The following is an 18,340-nucleotide window of genomic DNA, read 5'->3' as shown; positions in this document are numbered from 1 at the left end:
TCGTGCAATTAAATTATGTCAATTACGTCTTCATTATGCATTATACCTGCACTCGATTATCGAGTAATACACGATAATACGCCATTATATGAAATCGCGGAGGAACCGATTACTTTGCATTCAAATCGCGCCGACGATCTCGACGTTAAATCTTCGAGGGAAGATTTAATCCAGCCACCATTATTTCCTGAAAGTACAATAATACGTGTGTAATATTACTATACAAGACCTGAGTAAAGTTGATCTGAAATGAAGACAAAAAGTAACAGCCTAAAATAACCTTGTAGGTATTTCTTCTAACGTTAGTTCAAATGAGAGAAATAATTTTGTTATTGTAACAGAAATTTTAGATAATGAATCATAATTTTTCTTATAATATCCAACATGTCCAGCCTATCTTTTTCAAAAGATAACAAAACATTTTTGAAATGTGTACAGAAAACATACTTGTAAACAAATTTTACAGCGTTGTGTCCCCTTAACTAGGTAAGAAGCGCGTTTTCCGATCGGTTAAACCCGGCCAAACCCGAGCGACCTCTTGCCAAGGATTGGGGGATTGGGGAAGGATTGGGTAAGAAAGAAAAGGAAAGAGTTTGGGATTATAAGAGGGTAGCGGGGGCTGGGTGAGCGAAAGGGAGGTTGACGGCAAGCCGAGTCGACTAGATTGAGCCGTGATTGAAAATTCTGCCCCCGGCAACAAGAGTTTCCATTTAAATGTATACGCGAGCGAAAAGTTTCGTTACTTTTACACGCAGAGAGAAGGGGGGGGGGAGGCAACCGATGGTTTGGGACTCCTTCGAGCATTATTGGAAGCCAGTGGTTTGTCCGTGTGTGACTCCCGTCCGTAGACTTTTTAACGAGGACTAATGGAATTTTAAAATCGCATTTCAGCCACAGAATAGGAATTTTGTTGTGAAACATTCTCAGGAAAGGAATCGTTTACCCTGGTTGGTTTCATAGCTTCCAGTTTGACATTGTTTGAGAATGTTTGCTGTCAATTCATCGTCGTTTACTCTTTGTTTTCCTGTATTTTTTAAACGATTCCATTAAACGATTTTGCCAGGGACTTGACATATTTCAATCCGAACAAAACCCCTGTTCTCGCACTTTAAACCTTTGCTCCATCTGCGGAACACAATAAAAATGGACAAAGAAAGGAAATGTGGCCACGTTTGTCCGACTTTCCTTCTTGTCCTATTTGCTCAGACCCTCTTCACCCCTCATCGAATTTACGACTTTGCTAGATCTCCAGTATCGAGCACACATAAATCTCCACCCACCCAATGAAACGTAATTCTCACGATGAAATTTCTTTTGTGTTGCAGGTCAAACTCGACAAGAGCCACAATGGCAAACCGTCGAGGGTCATTCATATCAGAAACATACCAAACGAGGTGTCAGACTCCGAGATCATCCATCTTGGTGTACCCTTCGGCCGTGTCACAAACGTCCTCGTCCTCAAGGGCAAGAATCAGGTGAGTGTCCACGAATCATGCTCGCAAAATTTCTGACATTTATTAGATTTCTGTAAGAGTAATTTCATTTCTCGTATAGAACCTATTAATTACTTAAAAAAAAATTTACATACTTTGCGCACACGCAAGAGTTGGAGAGATTGTGCTGGTAAATCGTTATTTTATTTGATTAAAATGGAGCCTGGGGATGAAAAATCACAACGCGAGCGTGGAATGTCCTATTATTACATGGAACCAGCTATGGTATGTTTAGTTCTCCATTGATTCGCCAATAGAGCAGACAGAATTACCGAGGAAATCTTTTCCCAAACAATATTTACGGGCTCTCGATACTCTCGTTTCGCAAAAACACGTTTGATCCACGGTTGGAATTCGAATTTGTACCGCACGAGCGGCCCACTTCGCGACCCGGACGCGGATGGCCGGGCGCGCAATAACAGAAACAATCGAATCATCGATTCGCGGGATTCGAATCGATGATCGTCCATTTAGGCATTATTATCCATTATTATCCGTTCGCTTGGCCTGCTCCACAGAGGTGGTGAACACAAAGGCGCCACCCCCACCTCATCCCTCTCTTTTTCCACCATTCGCCAGCTTTATTCACCCCTCGTCGGTGACGTTCCGTACACCGTGGCGTTATTATTCTGAACGAGACTCGATTTAGCCCCGATTCGCGGTTTGTCGAGCACTCTTTAACCAAGGATCAAAGTGCGTTTTCTATATTTTTAATGATGGACCTCATCCTTTTCGGCTATTTTTCGCGCTAGTCTGAGTTAGGAAGAAGAGTAGCTATTTGGTGGCATAGATTGCACACCGTTATTACAATTACACAGAATAGAAACCTCGACTGGATAACTCCAATGTTTGGGTCCCGATTTTCTTGCACTTGTCCAGTCTTTACTGTATTATTTGCCAGTTCCATTTTACAACAGATTCATCAAGTTACATTACCGAAGCAAAAATCTCTGGTTGGGCAACGCTTTTCCATTCAGCCTACTCGAAAATCATGCGCTTCGAGAACGAACATAATCCTCATTTACCCGAATTATCGGCGGGATTCAAAATGATACATTCTCCAGAATAATTTGTCGTCCTCGATGTTTGCGTGTTACACGCAGTTCGGCGTAAATTAATATTAATCGTTGCTAAATACGTATTTATCGGCGGCCACGAGTTCACTCGTCGAATATTTCCATTCACGGTATTAATGGGTTGGTCGTAGCGTTTTTACGTCGACGTTATAATTATGCAGTCATACTCCACGTTACGCCAACAATTTATAAACGTTTCGCGACGAAACGTCCCGTGAAATGACTTCCGCTCGTGGAACGCGATGAAAAATGTGGGAATCAATTGCTGTAGCCCATATAAAGCCAGTGTTAGTCACGATAAAAGTAATATTAGTCACGATTTTATAGTTATTAAAATACAGGGAACCTGGTTGGGGTGATATCATGATTCTGACACGAAAAGGACCTGTCGCGTTAAACCTTCACAGGCTACAGGTTTCAACTGGGCAAAAGTAAATGTATCAATCTTGAAGTGATGATATGGAACGCCTCGTATACTAACTCAATGATCAAGAAATTGCAAATGTCGCGTTAACACTATGCGTTGCACTATCCTTTGCTTTGAATTTCTGCACCCAAGAAGGAGCAGGACGAAAAGAAAGCCTGACGAATGACTTCTGGCACGCGTCCCTAGTCCAATAACGATGAACCCAAAAGCCTGGGAATCTTCTTTGCGGAGTATCAAAAAGAGAAGCTCCATGAACGAGTTCGAGGTCGAGTCGCCCGAGGCAGGAGACGCGAGGATCTCAAAGGTCGATGGAACGATTCGCGTGCGAACGGTATCGAAAATCCAGGAGGCCTGCCGGGTCTGGTGGATCAAACAAAGAGCCTGTCCGCTCGTTCCGGTAACCAACTTAACCGGAAACTTGGAATCAAAGCAAACACAGCGAAAGTGCCCGCAGGGGTCAACTCGGCGATTCATCGTGAAACTCGATTTACTACCACCACCGCCGCCATCGCACCACCAGCGGCATCATCCCCTGGTGTACTTTGCCGCGCGTACCAGAGCACGCCCCATTGTCATGTTGCAACAGTGCGCACCGTCTGCCTGCGTGTAATTGGGGAGCCTGGCCGCAGGCGTGCGCGGTTCAGGATGATAATGCGAGTTTCCTGGATGATCGAGTTACTTCAATTGTCTTAGGGGAGATGCCGTTGCTGGTACAACGATTCTCACTTTTGATTCCCTCGAAATTGCTTCGTTCCTTCTTTTATTACTGTATATATGCAGTCGTTACAGGTTGCAAGCGGTGTCTTCAGGTTTGAAGATGTTGTACAAGTCTGTATATCTACATATACAGACTAAAATCGGTTAACTATGATTTCTTTAAATGTTATGTTCATCTCCATTACGGGGTCCTTGATCACCTCTCCCACTGTGTATCTACACTTTGTTAACAATCTGAATAATAACAACGCAAGCTAAATTAAGTAAAGTAAATTAAAATTTGAGGAGGCTATTGTAACTTGAAACGAACCAATTCAGCCAGTAAAATCAATATCACGGTTTGAAAAAGCAGAGATTGAAGGCCTCTGTTAAAATGAATCTGAACCCCCTGATAATTGAACTTTTCTACCCGAAAAACGCTCGTGTAAAAATGTTAACCGTCGAATAGATGAATTTTCATGGCTGTGTTATCTTTGTTCGAGGCTGATTGCGGATATTTAATACATCCTATAGGAAACGGAACACGTGTAGAGCGGTCAGTACGACAGGTACGATAATGCGCAACTTGGTTTGTTTATACCGAAGGGGATTAAAATAATGCATCGATGCATCGGTCCGCCGCATTGAACCCTATGAAGAGATTTACCTTCAGGGCAAGTTATATGCGCATTAGCAACGAATATACGCGGTGGTCCCGAAATGTTTTGAGGAACTTTATCAACCGTTGCGATACACCAGGTGCTTCTGAATATACAAGAAATTAATAAAGGAAGTACGGAGGTAGTGCAAAGGAAATTCTAAAATAGATTCAATAGGTTTTTGTAGTGCCAAGTAACAAAATTATTCATTCCACTTATTTGGAACACTGCGTAGTTAACTCTTACATTATGTTACTTACAAGCTCTTTCTGGCAGAAACCTGTGACAAGAGCTTACCGTTCGGTGCTTGAGCCCTTTGCAATCGGATTTCGCCATAGAAAACGCTAAAATCGCCGTTTTATAACCGGTGATGCATGGAATTTAATGAACGGAAGTCGGTCACGGCTGATGAGTGTTTAGCGCGATTTTAATTCCTCACTAATTAACTTACTCGTCGGGCTCGTTCAAAGGAATCGGTGGGCAGGGATGCTCCCTGGGGAAAAAAGTAAAATCGGAGAAAAACGAGAGAGAAAGACGAGGATCGGGTAAATATGGAAACGTTGCAGTTGTGGGATTTTTATGAACGAACGAGAGCCAGAGGGGGTGTAAAAAAAGAACGAACAACGAATATGATAAAACGTGGATGCAGTAACCGAGCTTCTTTTCTGTATTAACATTTTAAATTCAATTTAAATTCAATTAAAGTTAGCGCCACCTCTTAAGCGACCGGTCAAATGCTGAAGGGTGGAAAGATGAGCAAGACGAGGTGGTGGATGACGAGGGTGAATCCAGCTGTTTGCAAACGTTCAACATGGACTCGTTCCTAATTATAACACCTCGGTTCTCTTGTTTTTTTTCTGGATACTCTACTTTCTTCTCAATTAACGAGTCTTCTTTAAGTCTATCGATTAGTATTATGCCGTGGTTTGCCTCGAATATAGAGCATTGAATTATGTATGAGACTTACGCTGCGTATGTTTCCTTTGCATTTGCATATTCGTTTAATTTATAGCTTGGATTAAAAGTTGCAACTTGACTTGCATTTACGTTGCAGGATCTGTTGCCCTCATTTGCGGATTTTTAAAAATTATTTTCGGTATCAAAGAACACGAAAGTTATATTTTGTTTCAATTGTGTGAAATTCGTGTTCCTTTTTGTTTTTAATTAAATCGACTACTAACATTAATGATTACAATGCATTAAATTTATCTCATATTTATTTAACGTATTTGAAAATGTAACTCAATCGGAATATTGTTCTCTTTTATAAGTTTTATTAAAATGTTCCACAAAATTAAAAAATGTAATGTTCAGTACATTCGTGTATTTTATTCGTTTATATGTCTGTATAATTGAAATGGAAAATTATTATTTCTGTATCCATATTTTAATGTTATAATTATAATGGAAGATTGCGCTTTGATTCTGGAAAATGAACTTTTAAAATTCATTTATGGTTTTGCGGAAATTTTAATTGATGTTTTGTATAGTAGGAATAATTTGGAATAACTTGAAATTTATCAGGAATAATACATTTTATCTCATTTCCGAATTGCTAAAATAAATGGAATCATTTTCCAATTTCACAGATTGAAAATTTGTGATTTTTATTAAAATTCGCTAACCGTTTGCGTAATTACTTTCAGCGAAAAAATTATGCACAGACGAATATGAACTTTTTGTTTTCATATAATTCTCGTAAAAAGAATTTGTCATAAAACGATAAAAAATTCTCATCAAACTTTGCTTCACCTTTTCCTATCACGTTTTTAAAAAACGAAAACATCTATATTAAAAAGTCGTTAATTTGTCTACGAAATGAGGCATTATTTGTCCTTAAACGAAACATGAATTTTCAAACAAACATTTTGCGGTGTTTTAATTTAATAATTTAGATGCCTGGCTTATGGTTTTATTCATTGAACGTGATTTATAAAACGGCTCGTACGCTTTGACTAAATATTGAAGCGAATGTACGCAGAGGATTGAAAGATATTCGTTGGATCATCGACGTTGCCGAGCAGGTCGCATTAAATTAAGATTAAATTTCCATTATGCAAATGACGGGAGTGCAAAAAAATTGCGTGGAGGGGTGCGTGCCGGTGGGTTTATTTATCGATTTGCACGGCGCATCGCATGTAACAAGCTCGTTTACCTAAATATGGACTCATAGCGTTGATTCACGACCTATTTTTTGCGTTCCTTAACCGCAACCAGCCTTTTGTTTCTTCAAATGAATATTTGTCAAACTTTGCGCGTCCTTCAATATTTACACGGTTCTCCTTCCACCTCGTTGCGAAACTAAAATTTGGAGAGGGGAGGGGAGTATTACATAAAATGCTACTTTAATCGTTCCTGCAGTGTTTGGCCTAGCTGGGTGCACAGTGATTTTCTTACATCTGCTTTTTCATTACTCTTATGTTTGTGTGTTTACACAATGCTTCAAAGAATGAAAGTAGAGCGTGGAGCGAAAAATAAACGTTGGCAGGAAAGAAGCTCAGGATTTAGTGGCGGATTGTAAATACTTAATTCAACACATTGGGATGAATTATTATTAGAATTCTTTCTGCTTGTTATTAAATTAATAATTTGCGAGATTTGAAATTTTATTGCCGAAGACTATCAAATAATTACAGTTGTACAACAGAGGAGATCGACCTTCTAATTTCAGTTTTCAATTTTCAACTGGCGTTCGCCGTTATTTTTCGCAGGCGAGTTAACCCTGGGTTCTGAACATTTTTAAAGACTGATCAGTATTTCGGGTCCAGCAGTGGGATCCTCTTCGGCTGTAATACGTATGCACTCAGAATTTTAAAGGGTTAGGTGAAAATCTGAAGTGGCACGGTGAAAATGGGAGTCGAGGGCAAGAGGGCGGAAGCAACGATGACTGGGGGCTTAACGAGCGTCGAAATACCTAGGTTGAAGCGGATCTATCCCTTCCTCTATATTCTGGTGTCTCAGTTTCTCAAAATGAGGACCAAACATTGGAAGCACTTTGTGCACCCTCTGTACGTATCTCGTGCGCAACACCAAGTGTTGATGGACATCTTGTAAAGTGCGGTTCGTAACTATTGGCCCTCTGGTAATTGTTCTACGCAAATAGGTCGCCACAAGCTGTTGTTGAATTAATTTCCATCCCCTGCAAACTTCCGAGGATTCTAGACTTCTAAACATCGACTCGTGGCGTAGAATGGGGTAGTTTCGCAGAAACACGAAATCTTACAGGTGTTCCTATCACGATTTTTTGGTCCCAGTCAGATTTTAATTCTGTTTGCCGCTCTCTCTTAGCAAGTTGCGACGATGCGGTTACTTTAATCTCGTTTCCTCCCCGTTCGCGGAAGGATGGGCCGGAAATTCTACCCCCGCCTACGTGTGCAGCATCCCCCTAGGTTTACGAGCAGCCGGACATACGTTTCGAAGCGGAGAGCTTCTCGGTTCGTTACAGAAGCGCGAGATAATCGGGGAAATTTCTCTTTGTCCGCCGTTTCCATTTTCCGTTACTGGAAACTGCGGTTTATGACGCGTGACTGCTTCTTCATTGTTGCTCTTCTGTTTATAGTTTAGGTTTAGGTAGCTGCACGGGACTCAGTGGCTGTAACTGCAATATTTCTTTTTTATAGAATGTATGTAATTTTAGCTTGGAGCACTTTATGCCTCCTAACAGTTATTTCTTGTATTTACAACATTTTTATGTCCCTGTGTTTACATTTTCATCAAAAATAGTAGGTAACTAGAAAAAATTTAATCTAAATTAAATATGGCTGGTATTATCCGACTGGATTTGAATTTGGAATGACTGAAGGAGCGCTGAAAGAATCGTTGCGAGGTTGGATTATTAAAACACGTTCTTGAGGAGAGGTTTTCTCGATAATAGAGTGAGTCGAGGAGAGACGAGAGGACTTCAAGGCCAGTCCCCTTGGGATGAAAGAAAGAAGCCTGGTTGGGAATGTCGTCATTAGTAAATGAGAAACCGCCGAACTTTCAAGCCAGCCGCGAAATCTCCCAACGAAGAGTCAAGATTCGCGTTCCAGACGCAATGGGAACCACTTCAGACCGTTTGAAGTACGCGTCAGTACGTTTAATACAGTTTTTCAGTCGCTGTTGGGCCACGATTGTAGGAAAGTTCCAGAGAAATGAAAAATTTTAACCGATTCCTGGACCGCCTCGAAATTGAACATTTTCGTCGGTTATAAACTGACCCCGGCTCACTTGGGGAAATGTAAAACAGTCGTAAAAATGTACATAGCAAAATGAAAAAGTTTATCCGATATTTATTCTTCCAATATTTGCTTAGGCGATATATAATTTTCCAAATTTATGTGGACTTGCTCAAATAAGATTAAGCTTTATTTGCTGGGAGAAGTTGGAAGCTTTGATTTAAACAGAATAAAAAAGATCATAATTGGGTACTTAATGGACTATCGATCGTCTATCATGCTCCCATGGCCAGCGCCCTTCGATCACGGTTGCTTTCCGCGCAATGCACTTTCCAATCGCCAGAATGTATCGTTGTGTAATTATAAGACCGAATTATAAAGCGATTCACGTGCGCGCAGCGATAATATTGAAAATTTCGTTTAATTAACGACGCTCGACATACGCGAGCGCGTATTGCCTAACCGATGAACAGAAAACAATGAGTTACCTTCCAGCGAACCACTAGTTCATTTACCTACGATCCAGCGTTATATTGGATACGTTGCACGTAACATTTAATTATCCAGAAGTTCAAGGTGATCTTTCTTAGCATTGCGCGATTAAATAACAAAACGTCAATGAGAAATCGATTTGATTTTTTTACACTGAAATATTCGATCACCTATTTTACACAGTAGCTAGGAAAATGTTCATCGCTGACAAGTGTTGTTCCAACGCTATCCCAACGTTTAAACTTGCGTGCATGTTTACCATGCTCGATTTTATAATTAGAGAAGAAATTCCGATTTCTGAGCGCAACGTTTACCCAATGAATGTGACGGTTCAAATTTTGGTCACAGAACTCGTTTGCAGTGGAATCGGCGCGGAATTCGATGTATAGTATTTTTGCATGAACTGAAATGGTTGTGTTCATTGCGTTGCGGGAAAAGAGGCCACGTCCCATCGAAACAGTCACAGTTTCTGGTACGTTTGGGTACGTTTAGAATCGAACGTTTTCTATTCTCCGACTCTCTTCTCTATTCGCGCTTTTATCGTGCATCTCCGTTCTCTGTCTGTGGTACAAACACTGTGCTTGTTGAAGTCACGTCCTAGTATGGTAATACAAAAATAAAACGCCCCCCGTACACGTGTGCCTGGACTCTACAACTATTTTTCTTTTTTTATAGTTGTAGCATCTACGGGTATACAAATTGTAACTCTGACTGCGGTACTGTCTACCATGACTCGAGTGCTGTCCGAACATCTGAAATTATTCGTTTATTTCCAAACGATTTAACGTCTTTTCTCACGAGTGGTTTTGACAAATCGATAATATTTCAATATTGGAGATGCCGGTTCACCTCATATTTGCATTCCAGAGAGACCACCGTTGACTCTTAATCGTTTGCATCGATTCAACGGTGACGAAGTCGGTGCCACGTTTCTTCTGCAGCCACAGTTGAAATTACGAACGTGGCATAGTGGTCTCAAAGGACACATTTGCTGGAAAGTTGAGCGTTTTCAGGGTGTCCCACGATTAAAACGGTGGACAGTAATGTATGTCTAACACGACGGTGACTGGTGGGAGATACAGACGAGCCAGCTTCGTGCGTTGGGATCGCTGGAAATAGCCGGCTAACACGGGTTAATCGGATCTCATCCTGTTTGCGATTGGATTAAAGTAACTCGTTTAAGACCAGGTCGGTCTAACCTCGGCATTGATCCTGTCGCTTAACTCGGTTGCCTTCCACGATGTCGAATTTTCGTTCGGTCAACTGGATAACTTCGTCAACCGGCATGCTAGTGAATTGTTCACCTATCAGCGGTGAATCTGGTCGTCCAACCGATAACCACGATTTGTGCCCCGAAAGACGATGTCTTCGTCTCAAATTATGAATTAATTCGAATTTGCGCAATATTCGCTGGAAAGATTTTAATCGAGAAACTAGGTTTTTCCTAAGTTTGGAAAGAAACGTTGGCTGATTTTTCATAAAGCTCTTCTGGGATTGCGATTGACGAAAGATTTTCCAGCGTGATTCTCCAGGAATAAAATTTTGCGGGATCCAATTCCCTCCGCGTGTTTCCCTCAGCCGGAGGATTCCCCAGTCGGAGAGCAACAAACCTGTTATAAATCGCAACAACTTCAACGGAAGCGGGTCAGGAGGAGCGTTTCTCCCTGTCGCGGTGAAATTAGGCCAGGACCTATTTTGGGGTCTCTAACCTAGGAGCGTGGAATAAAAGAATAGTCTGTCCAGTGGCGTAGAATCGAGCTGGCGCGCGAGGGCCATTAATAAATTGCTTCCGTTCAATTATAGACTGTGATAAATCGATCCGTCTACAGGTAGTCGCCTGGTTCGTCGCTGAGGAAATTGAGCGACGCTTGCACACACCGCCGCTCACATGGTTCGTGCACCTCTGTGTGTGCATGCACACCAACTTGGGCGGCGGAAAATTGAAAAGTTAGCCCCGACCGAGATTGACTCGCCGACACGACCGTTGCTTGTAGCTGGCCTGTTTCTGGTCCGCGTTAAATTCGAGCAAACTCGCTTCGCGAGACTCTTCTGCGGGGAATTTGACAATATCTCTGTTCCTTGTTGCTTGAGGAAGGTCTACGCGGACCTGAGGCACCGACATTTTTGGGATTAGATCGTGCGTTGCTGCACGGGCATCAAAGGTTCAAAGAAAATCTTGCAAGTACCGAGGTCATATCAGTAGTTTTGATGCCTGTGGAAGACATTTTTGCCAAGAAGTACCAACTTTTTCATTTTATCCAGCAATATCAATCATCGAAAATGTGTTTTGGGGAAACTGGACAGAAACGCCTTGGAACAGCGTCGAGGAAAGTGTGCTGCGGTAAGAGGGAGAGAATCGCGAGCCGTGAAGTGGCTCACGATCGGCTTTTCGGCTTGCCATGACTTTTTTGACGGATGGCGGAGAAGGGGCCGAAATAAAAATAGAAAGAAAAAGAGGAAATTGGAGGGAAAGGGCGGAAAGGTCGGCACGGAGTTTCCATCCAAGGCTTTTCTGTGGCTTCGATTCCCATTGGCCAACTGTGAGACAGCATTTTCCCTTTTCCCTCGAGAGACTCTTTTCTATCGTCTCTTATTCGTTACGTTTTTCAGTAGCTCCTCTCCCCTGGCTCCCTTTCGCCACCAGGCTGATCTGCCCGCCAAACTTTCGTGGAAACTTTCCCATCCCAACTTCTGCTCCTTTTCGGGTGTGCTACTTAGATTGTAACCCTCTGTTAAATCCCTGCCCGTGCGTCCATCTTAGGTCTAACATCGTGTACGTTGCGCGAATCAATTCCAAAGGGAGGGTTCTCAAATATACGTAATTTTCCCTTCAGAAAGATCGAGTCATTATACCTTAAACAAATATTTCTTGAAACTCTAATTTTTGTTGAATCTGAGATATTCGATATTTAAATAAAATCATCGACCTTGATAAGCATAACATTCTCGGTGCACCACGAAGGAAAACAGGCTTGCTATTTCAATTCCAAAACCAGCGTAAGAAAAAAGACAGCAGAGTGAAAAGGGAAACACTCGTGCAAAACGCCAGTCGGAGTAGCAGTTCTATTTGCTTATTGGGGAGGGGAAAAAGCGGGGGAAAAAGTTTCCCAATGATCGTGGCCGATCCGATGGAGTGAAAAACTTAATGGTACGCGGCCAGCTGGTTTATTTACCCGTCTCCAGGATCGATGCCACGGAAAGAACGATGAAGAATACTAAAAGGAGAAAGGCAAAACGAGAAAAAAGTCCACGTCGAGAGATGGCACTCGACGAATTAAATTATGTGTTCCTGCACCCTCTCCCTCCCCTTCTTCAGCCGTTTCACCACCGTTTCCGGGTTCCCTCTGCCGTCTGGTTTCTCGAGGGTACGGAAAACACTGCCACCTCCGCTCCACGCGACTCAACTTGGTCTCGAAACTCGATAATGGGTGCTAATTAATTAATCGAACCAATGGAGTCTTCCATGTGTCCCCGGGGAACCCTGGATATCAGAGCTTAACCAACCCCTCTCCCCCGGCATGGAGCTCGCTTCCTGTAGCTTGGAAAATTATTTCACCACACATAATTTAGACGAGGAAACCCCTCCTTCAAGTTTGAACAAACTATTTTTTACAGAGACTTTCTTTTCTACGTAATATTCTATTTTTGTTTATGTACAGGATGGGTTAAGAAGGTGCCATTTTTCGTAGTTAAGTGCTAGCCAAGAACTGGAACAAATGTTTAATTGAATAAATTGAATTGCATTAATTATATTTGCATTAGAAGCTTTACATTTGAATGACGCATTCCAGTGTGTTCATAGGTTTAAAACATTTTGTTGAAATAATAACTCTCGTGACCCTCGAGTGATTTATTATAACCAGCTTCGTTCGTCAGAAACCATAATGCGTGGTATCAAGTTTTGTACATATGGGAACAACCGGGTGCGTACGCTATTGTAGACTTATGGAAACACGAGTTTTAACTGAAACTCCGGTAATCCTCTTAGCCTCTGGGGTGTTTATTAATTTTTAGATAATATTTGAATCCCAATCGAACGTGGAAAACCGGGCAAATTCGTTGCAATGGAATCGAAACCTTCGAATTAATGCATTCGTCAATTAATTTTTTTCTTCAGCATTTTAGCAAGCATAAGCTGTATTAAAATTTATTTTCGAATTCAAGGCACCTGCAAGCATTTCAGAAATAATTAAAATTGATCTATAGCAATACTTTATTTCTGTTGACGATGGTGAATCAAGTAGTGGAAAATTCACTACTAGTTCCCACGTACCTGGCGCTACTATAAGCTGTAAACAATGGTTACGCTCGGTACATAAGCTGCGTCAAATTATCAAGGTATATATTTCTAAGATTCTACTGGCCTTCTTGGCTGACTGGCGAGGTGGGTGGTTTGTAGAAGCCCGAAGGATGAGAAACTCCACGCAGACACCCGTCCCCATTGCACCCTGGGGTCCGTATTAATGATATAATATTTCTTTGATTCGCCGTAGCTTCCACGTTAACAACCCCCTGGTCTTCCACCCCGAACACAGCCCTTCTTTGGAGCGTTTCTCGTTTAAACGGACTTCCAGACAAAAAAAAAGAGAGATAAAATTGAAGGGGAACGAGAGAGGGGGTGACCGGAGGGGTGGACGAGTTCAAACGTAGTTCCAGGAAACCCGTTTCGCATCCCTTAGAGCTCGGATAAATTACATTCATGCTCTCTCCGCCCCCGTCATCTCCTCGAGCAAACAACCCCCAGGTCCTCGTTCGGATCGTCGACTGGAAGACGAGATCTTGAGAGTTTATTTAAATCAGAAATAACTCTCCTTACCTCCCCGCCATTAATTCAGCCTGGCTCACAGAGACGCGGCTGGACGCTTACCTTTTCCATCAATCCTGGAAACGTCGACTCCCTGGATTATTACGAGAGCCTACTCTCCTTCGGTGGTTTTGGCGTTGTTTACCAGGAGTTTTCTTAGTCCATCTGTCTCATCCGTGGCTCGTTGATATACGCGGGACGTTGATCTTCCTTTTTTACAGGGAGACCATTATCAGATCTCTGCAGGATCCTCTGTCAACGAACTTGATGGAGCGGATGATGTATACTTCGTGTTCACGCTATGACGGATTTCGGTGGTTGACGATTGGAAATTGGTTTAGGTTTCATCTGAAAATTTTTATCTGTGAATTGAGGATAGTGACCGCGCATTAATGTTAATCCAAATATTGGAAAAGAACTTCGATAGCGAATTCTTGATACCACATGATAGGGATTAACGAGGATTTAACACATTATTGACCTAGCAGGGAATCGAATCCTGTAGTTCACTTTACTTCAGGAAGCAACCCCACTGGGGGTGAAAAATGTTCCCAGCTAGGAACTTTGGAAAGTATACCAAAGAAATATTGCTGCTTTCGAAACAGTTTCGTCCCAGTCGGAAGTCCTGTGAGGATTTCATCCGCGCGTGAATAAATTTTGATCGAGCGTCCAGAAAGGAGCTGCGGACAAGCGGGAAAACAGAGAGGAGATGGGAGAAGGCTTCCTCTTTTCCGCTCCTCGCTCAAGGACAGAAGGAGCTTTTCTTCCTGATCCTTTGGGACGACCTGTCCTGTGAACTTCCGTCGCATTTGTATACGTTGCCCACGCGTGCGTCCATACACGTGTCTGGTATTTGCTATTTTTCCATTGTGCAGTTTTCTTACTGCGAGGATCAAACATTTACTCCTAAGAAGATCCGAGGATCGCTACGAGCTATTTTTCTCTGTCATTCTGTAGTATTAAGCCTTTGGACTATAACTGCTTTCTTATATCATTCGCAGTCTAGTTGCGAACGTCGTATTTTAAAATTATTATAGTAAAATGTTAAAATAAATCAGGCGATTTATATACACATATAAAAATGTGATTAATCGAGGCAGTTTCTTTTTGTTATCAGCAGTTTAATATGGTCCCATCTGTTGATAATATTCTATGTAAACTTTAGCAAGTCGGCGTGACTGAGATTCCATGCAGTATGTAAATATTCGTCTGATAAATTGGGTAATTTTTCATGCATTCAATTTTAGACTGTGCAATTTTTTCTCTTGCCAGTTTATCTTCTCAAAAATTAAAATTTTAATTAAAAAACTGAATTGTGCCGAGGTCGTGGCAAAAATGAAAATATACAAGCCAGAACAGCAGAAGAGTTCAACGTATTGGTACAAAGCAATTTCTAATCCTCTTACTGCATTTCTTAATTCTACCCTTTACTCTAGTGACTGATTCCACTTGTTAATTTTTGTTCAACCCTACTTTATACAAAATCGAATAACATACTAGAGTCGATGGATTCCATCATAGAATCGAAATCGCACGCCTCGAATGTCTCAGAAAACACTTTGACGTGTAAACATACCAGCAACACGTGAATGTATCAGAGATGAGTAAACTTCCCCCGCGGATGAAAATTCCGAGTAAATAGAAAATAGATAACTCCACACATCCCCTATTTGTTCAGCAAAAATTATAATCTGAATTATGAATTGAAGCGATACTTTGCGTTGAACAAATAAATGTTTATCTAAATAATTGTTGAACGGTGTACACGTTGCAGATAAATTAGAATACGGTGCTTTCATTATAATTACAAATTAAACCGTCACGTGTTGTCGGTCCTCGTTCTACAGATTCACTTATTCTTCGGGTATTACTACGATATAACTACGAATCGAACTCCTAACATTCCATTAACGAGATAGCAAACATTCTCTGTCGCGAATCCTCTAGAAATGGTATACTGGTCGATGATTCGGTTGTGTTGGGAAGGTAGGTGTACGCACACCCACAGCGGGCACGCGTGGGTTTTGCGCCTGTGGGGTTGTTTACGGCGTGGCACGGGAATTCGATCCAATAACGTCTTTATGGCCGTCGTAAGGTGAATGCGGCAGCTCCTGTGCTACCAGGACGAGAAGATTGCGGTGGGGTAAGGGAAGACCGTGGGAGGAGGTAAAGGAGGGCTACGTGTGGTAATCCAGGATCACGATTCGGTTGGGTATACCTCCTGAACTCGGCGGGACCTTAAGATCAAGGAAACGGCTTTTTACACGCGACCGTGTCGATCACCATGTACATATCTGCAATTTCCTGCACTCGTCGACGCCTGGGGGTGTTAGCATCCAACTTCGCACCCTCTGGCTGTTGCGGGGACGATTAAGAGTGCATCCTGAATCATTAATATGGATAAGAATCCAAAACGGGACGACTCCGTGTGATGGGTAACGCAAGGGTAACAACCGTGCCGTTAAATATTAATGACGAGTCGGAGGAACTGGGTGTAGAGACGGCGAAAGAAATACAAGCGATGATACAATGTGTACTTAAAGTAGGCATGTCGAATCTGGACATTTCACATTATAATTCTATAATTCATAACTTTTATCTCGTATGAATCAATTCAATGTTCGTGACAATTTCAGTGATGTATTTATTCCATTAGTATTGTATTCTGACGTATCACGGCATTCATTCTTATGTGTCTGGCCACGTCTAAAATGTAGTCCTGAACGCTTCTAAATTATTCCTTGGAACACCTTGTACCTATACACGTAACCATATCCACAAAATAATAATCGCCCCAATGCCACCCCCTCACGGTGATTTACGGGGCCATAAACGCGGCCTCTACCCTTGTAATGGGGTTGGTTACCGCGAGGGGTATCCACGCCTCTACGATTATCGTCATGCCACCCATTCTTTCGGTGATTGTATAGTTTCAAGGTGAGCATCGTTGCCTTTTGAAAACTTTTCCTTCGCGTAGAAAATCGTGTCAGGCTAATATTCGCGTGATGCTCTACGATACTACACATTTCGGTGCGAGAGTTTTTTTTTTTTTTTTTTTTTTTTTAAATACCTTGAGGAAATTTATTACGCGGAAAATTATGGAAAATGTATACAAACACGAGGTTATCCTCGTGGTGCTTATAAAATGCCTTAGTGGCAAATTGACGACTTAATCGCATCGTGTATCTAAAAAGTAGAGAAGCGACGTCCATGTGACAAACTCGAGCAATGTTAAGCGATCCTAGTCCCAGCTGAGCGCACCCATTGCACGACGTTCAGTATGAACACCAGTTTCATCCAAGCTGCACCTCGTCGTCTCTCCATATCTCTCACGACTCGTTCCTCCTTTTTCCGCGATCCATTCCAATCGTCGGCTGAGAGGAAACGCTGCATCTGCATCGTGCCTCTGATCCACTCCTCCCCCTCCTCTCCTTCCTATCTCTCCCCTTGCGCGCCATATTCCGCGCCATATTTCTTTTTTCAGTTCGAATCAATATTGCTTAAAGGTACGTCGCGCATCGTGGAACGAGTGGAAGACGATTTCGCGGATCTCATATTTACGAATTCAATGGCGTATTATCCGATCCTCCAGAGATACAGGCAACAGAACCGATCGGGGGTGGCGGGACAGGGGTTGGGAGAGGGGGTGGTAACAAAAGGTTTCGAATTATCGAGGGAAGCTGTGCCACGAAGAAAACGACAGAGAACGAAGGGGTTGAATACTTAAGGCGGTCGAAAAGGAATTTAATAAAGAAAATTTGCCCTTACCGAGACTTTTGACAAAAGATCCTCAACGCAATGTCGGGATTATTTTATTATTACATTCTACCGCCATCGGGATCGTCCTGGAAAATGCCGCTTCATTCGAAACGCAGTCCAAGCGTCCGTACAACATCACCGGTCGACTTTACGACGTGGAAGTAACGTTAGAATATTTTTCAGTGTCTCGATTGCACGAACAGATTATTTTTACGACAACACACGTTTAAGTAGAGGTTTTAGGGTATTAGAATTGAAGTTCAGCAATCGAGTAGAAGAAAAAGCAATCCCGCGCGGTGTAAAAACGCCGGATCAGAAAGGTCTTCATTAGTTGCAGGCTCGAAATTTTGACAGGAAAGAACGGCGGAAAAACGCGCAGTTTGTTTGTGGAAATCGAGTTTGACGGGGACGAACGATCATTCATTCGCATTTCCATAGGGGGTCATCATTCTGCAGAGCGAGTTGTGCTACCTTGCGTACACATATACATGCACACACGCCTGTGGTTGGTTGAAATCCACGCAGGCCGGAAAATTTGCAGGTGACGTAGGCGTGCAAACGCGAAAACGCACACAGAAGCGCGAATAATGTCGTGGCTGGACGAACCGTTCTGAATTTAACGGCGTTAACTCCGTTTCCAGCGCTAATGACGCATAGAGCCGTGCAATTGGGTTTTCCTCCGAATGGAGGGAAATTCTCTGCGTGGATTTCTACCGAGGATACGGTGTCCTTATGTCAACCCCACGCGTTACGGGCGGACAGGGTTCGGGGGAAATC

The 18,340-nt window shown here is 42.3% G+C and overlaps 1 protein-coding gene across 9 annotated transcripts in view; it reads left to right on the top strand.

Moving 5' to 3' along the window:
• The window catches only part of LOC128893105 (polypyrimidine tract-binding protein 2), a 265,695-nt gene that overhangs the window by 197,633 nt on the left and 49,722 nt on the right, over positions 1-18,340 (top strand). For all 9 annotated transcript variants that reach the window (XM_054153910.1, XM_054153911.1, XM_054153909.1 and 6 more), the window contains one exon: positions 1,326-1,475. In XM_054153910.1, the coding sequence (XP_054009885.1) occupies positions 1,326-1,475 (150 nt within the window). The remainder of the gene's footprint in view (positions 1-1,325; positions 1,476-18,340) is intronic.

This window comes from Hylaeus anthracinus, unplaced genomic scaffold, assembly GCF_026225885.1.
Source record: "Hylaeus anthracinus isolate JK02 unplaced genomic scaffold, UHH_iyHylAnth1.0_haploid 2, whole genome shotgun sequence".
In the NCBI taxonomy this organism is placed as follows: domain Eukaryota; kingdom Metazoa; phylum Arthropoda; class Insecta; order Hymenoptera; family Colletidae; genus Hylaeus; species Hylaeus anthracinus.
Note: the sequence above shows the minus strand (reverse complement) of the source record. Positions and strands in the feature narration are given on the sequence as shown.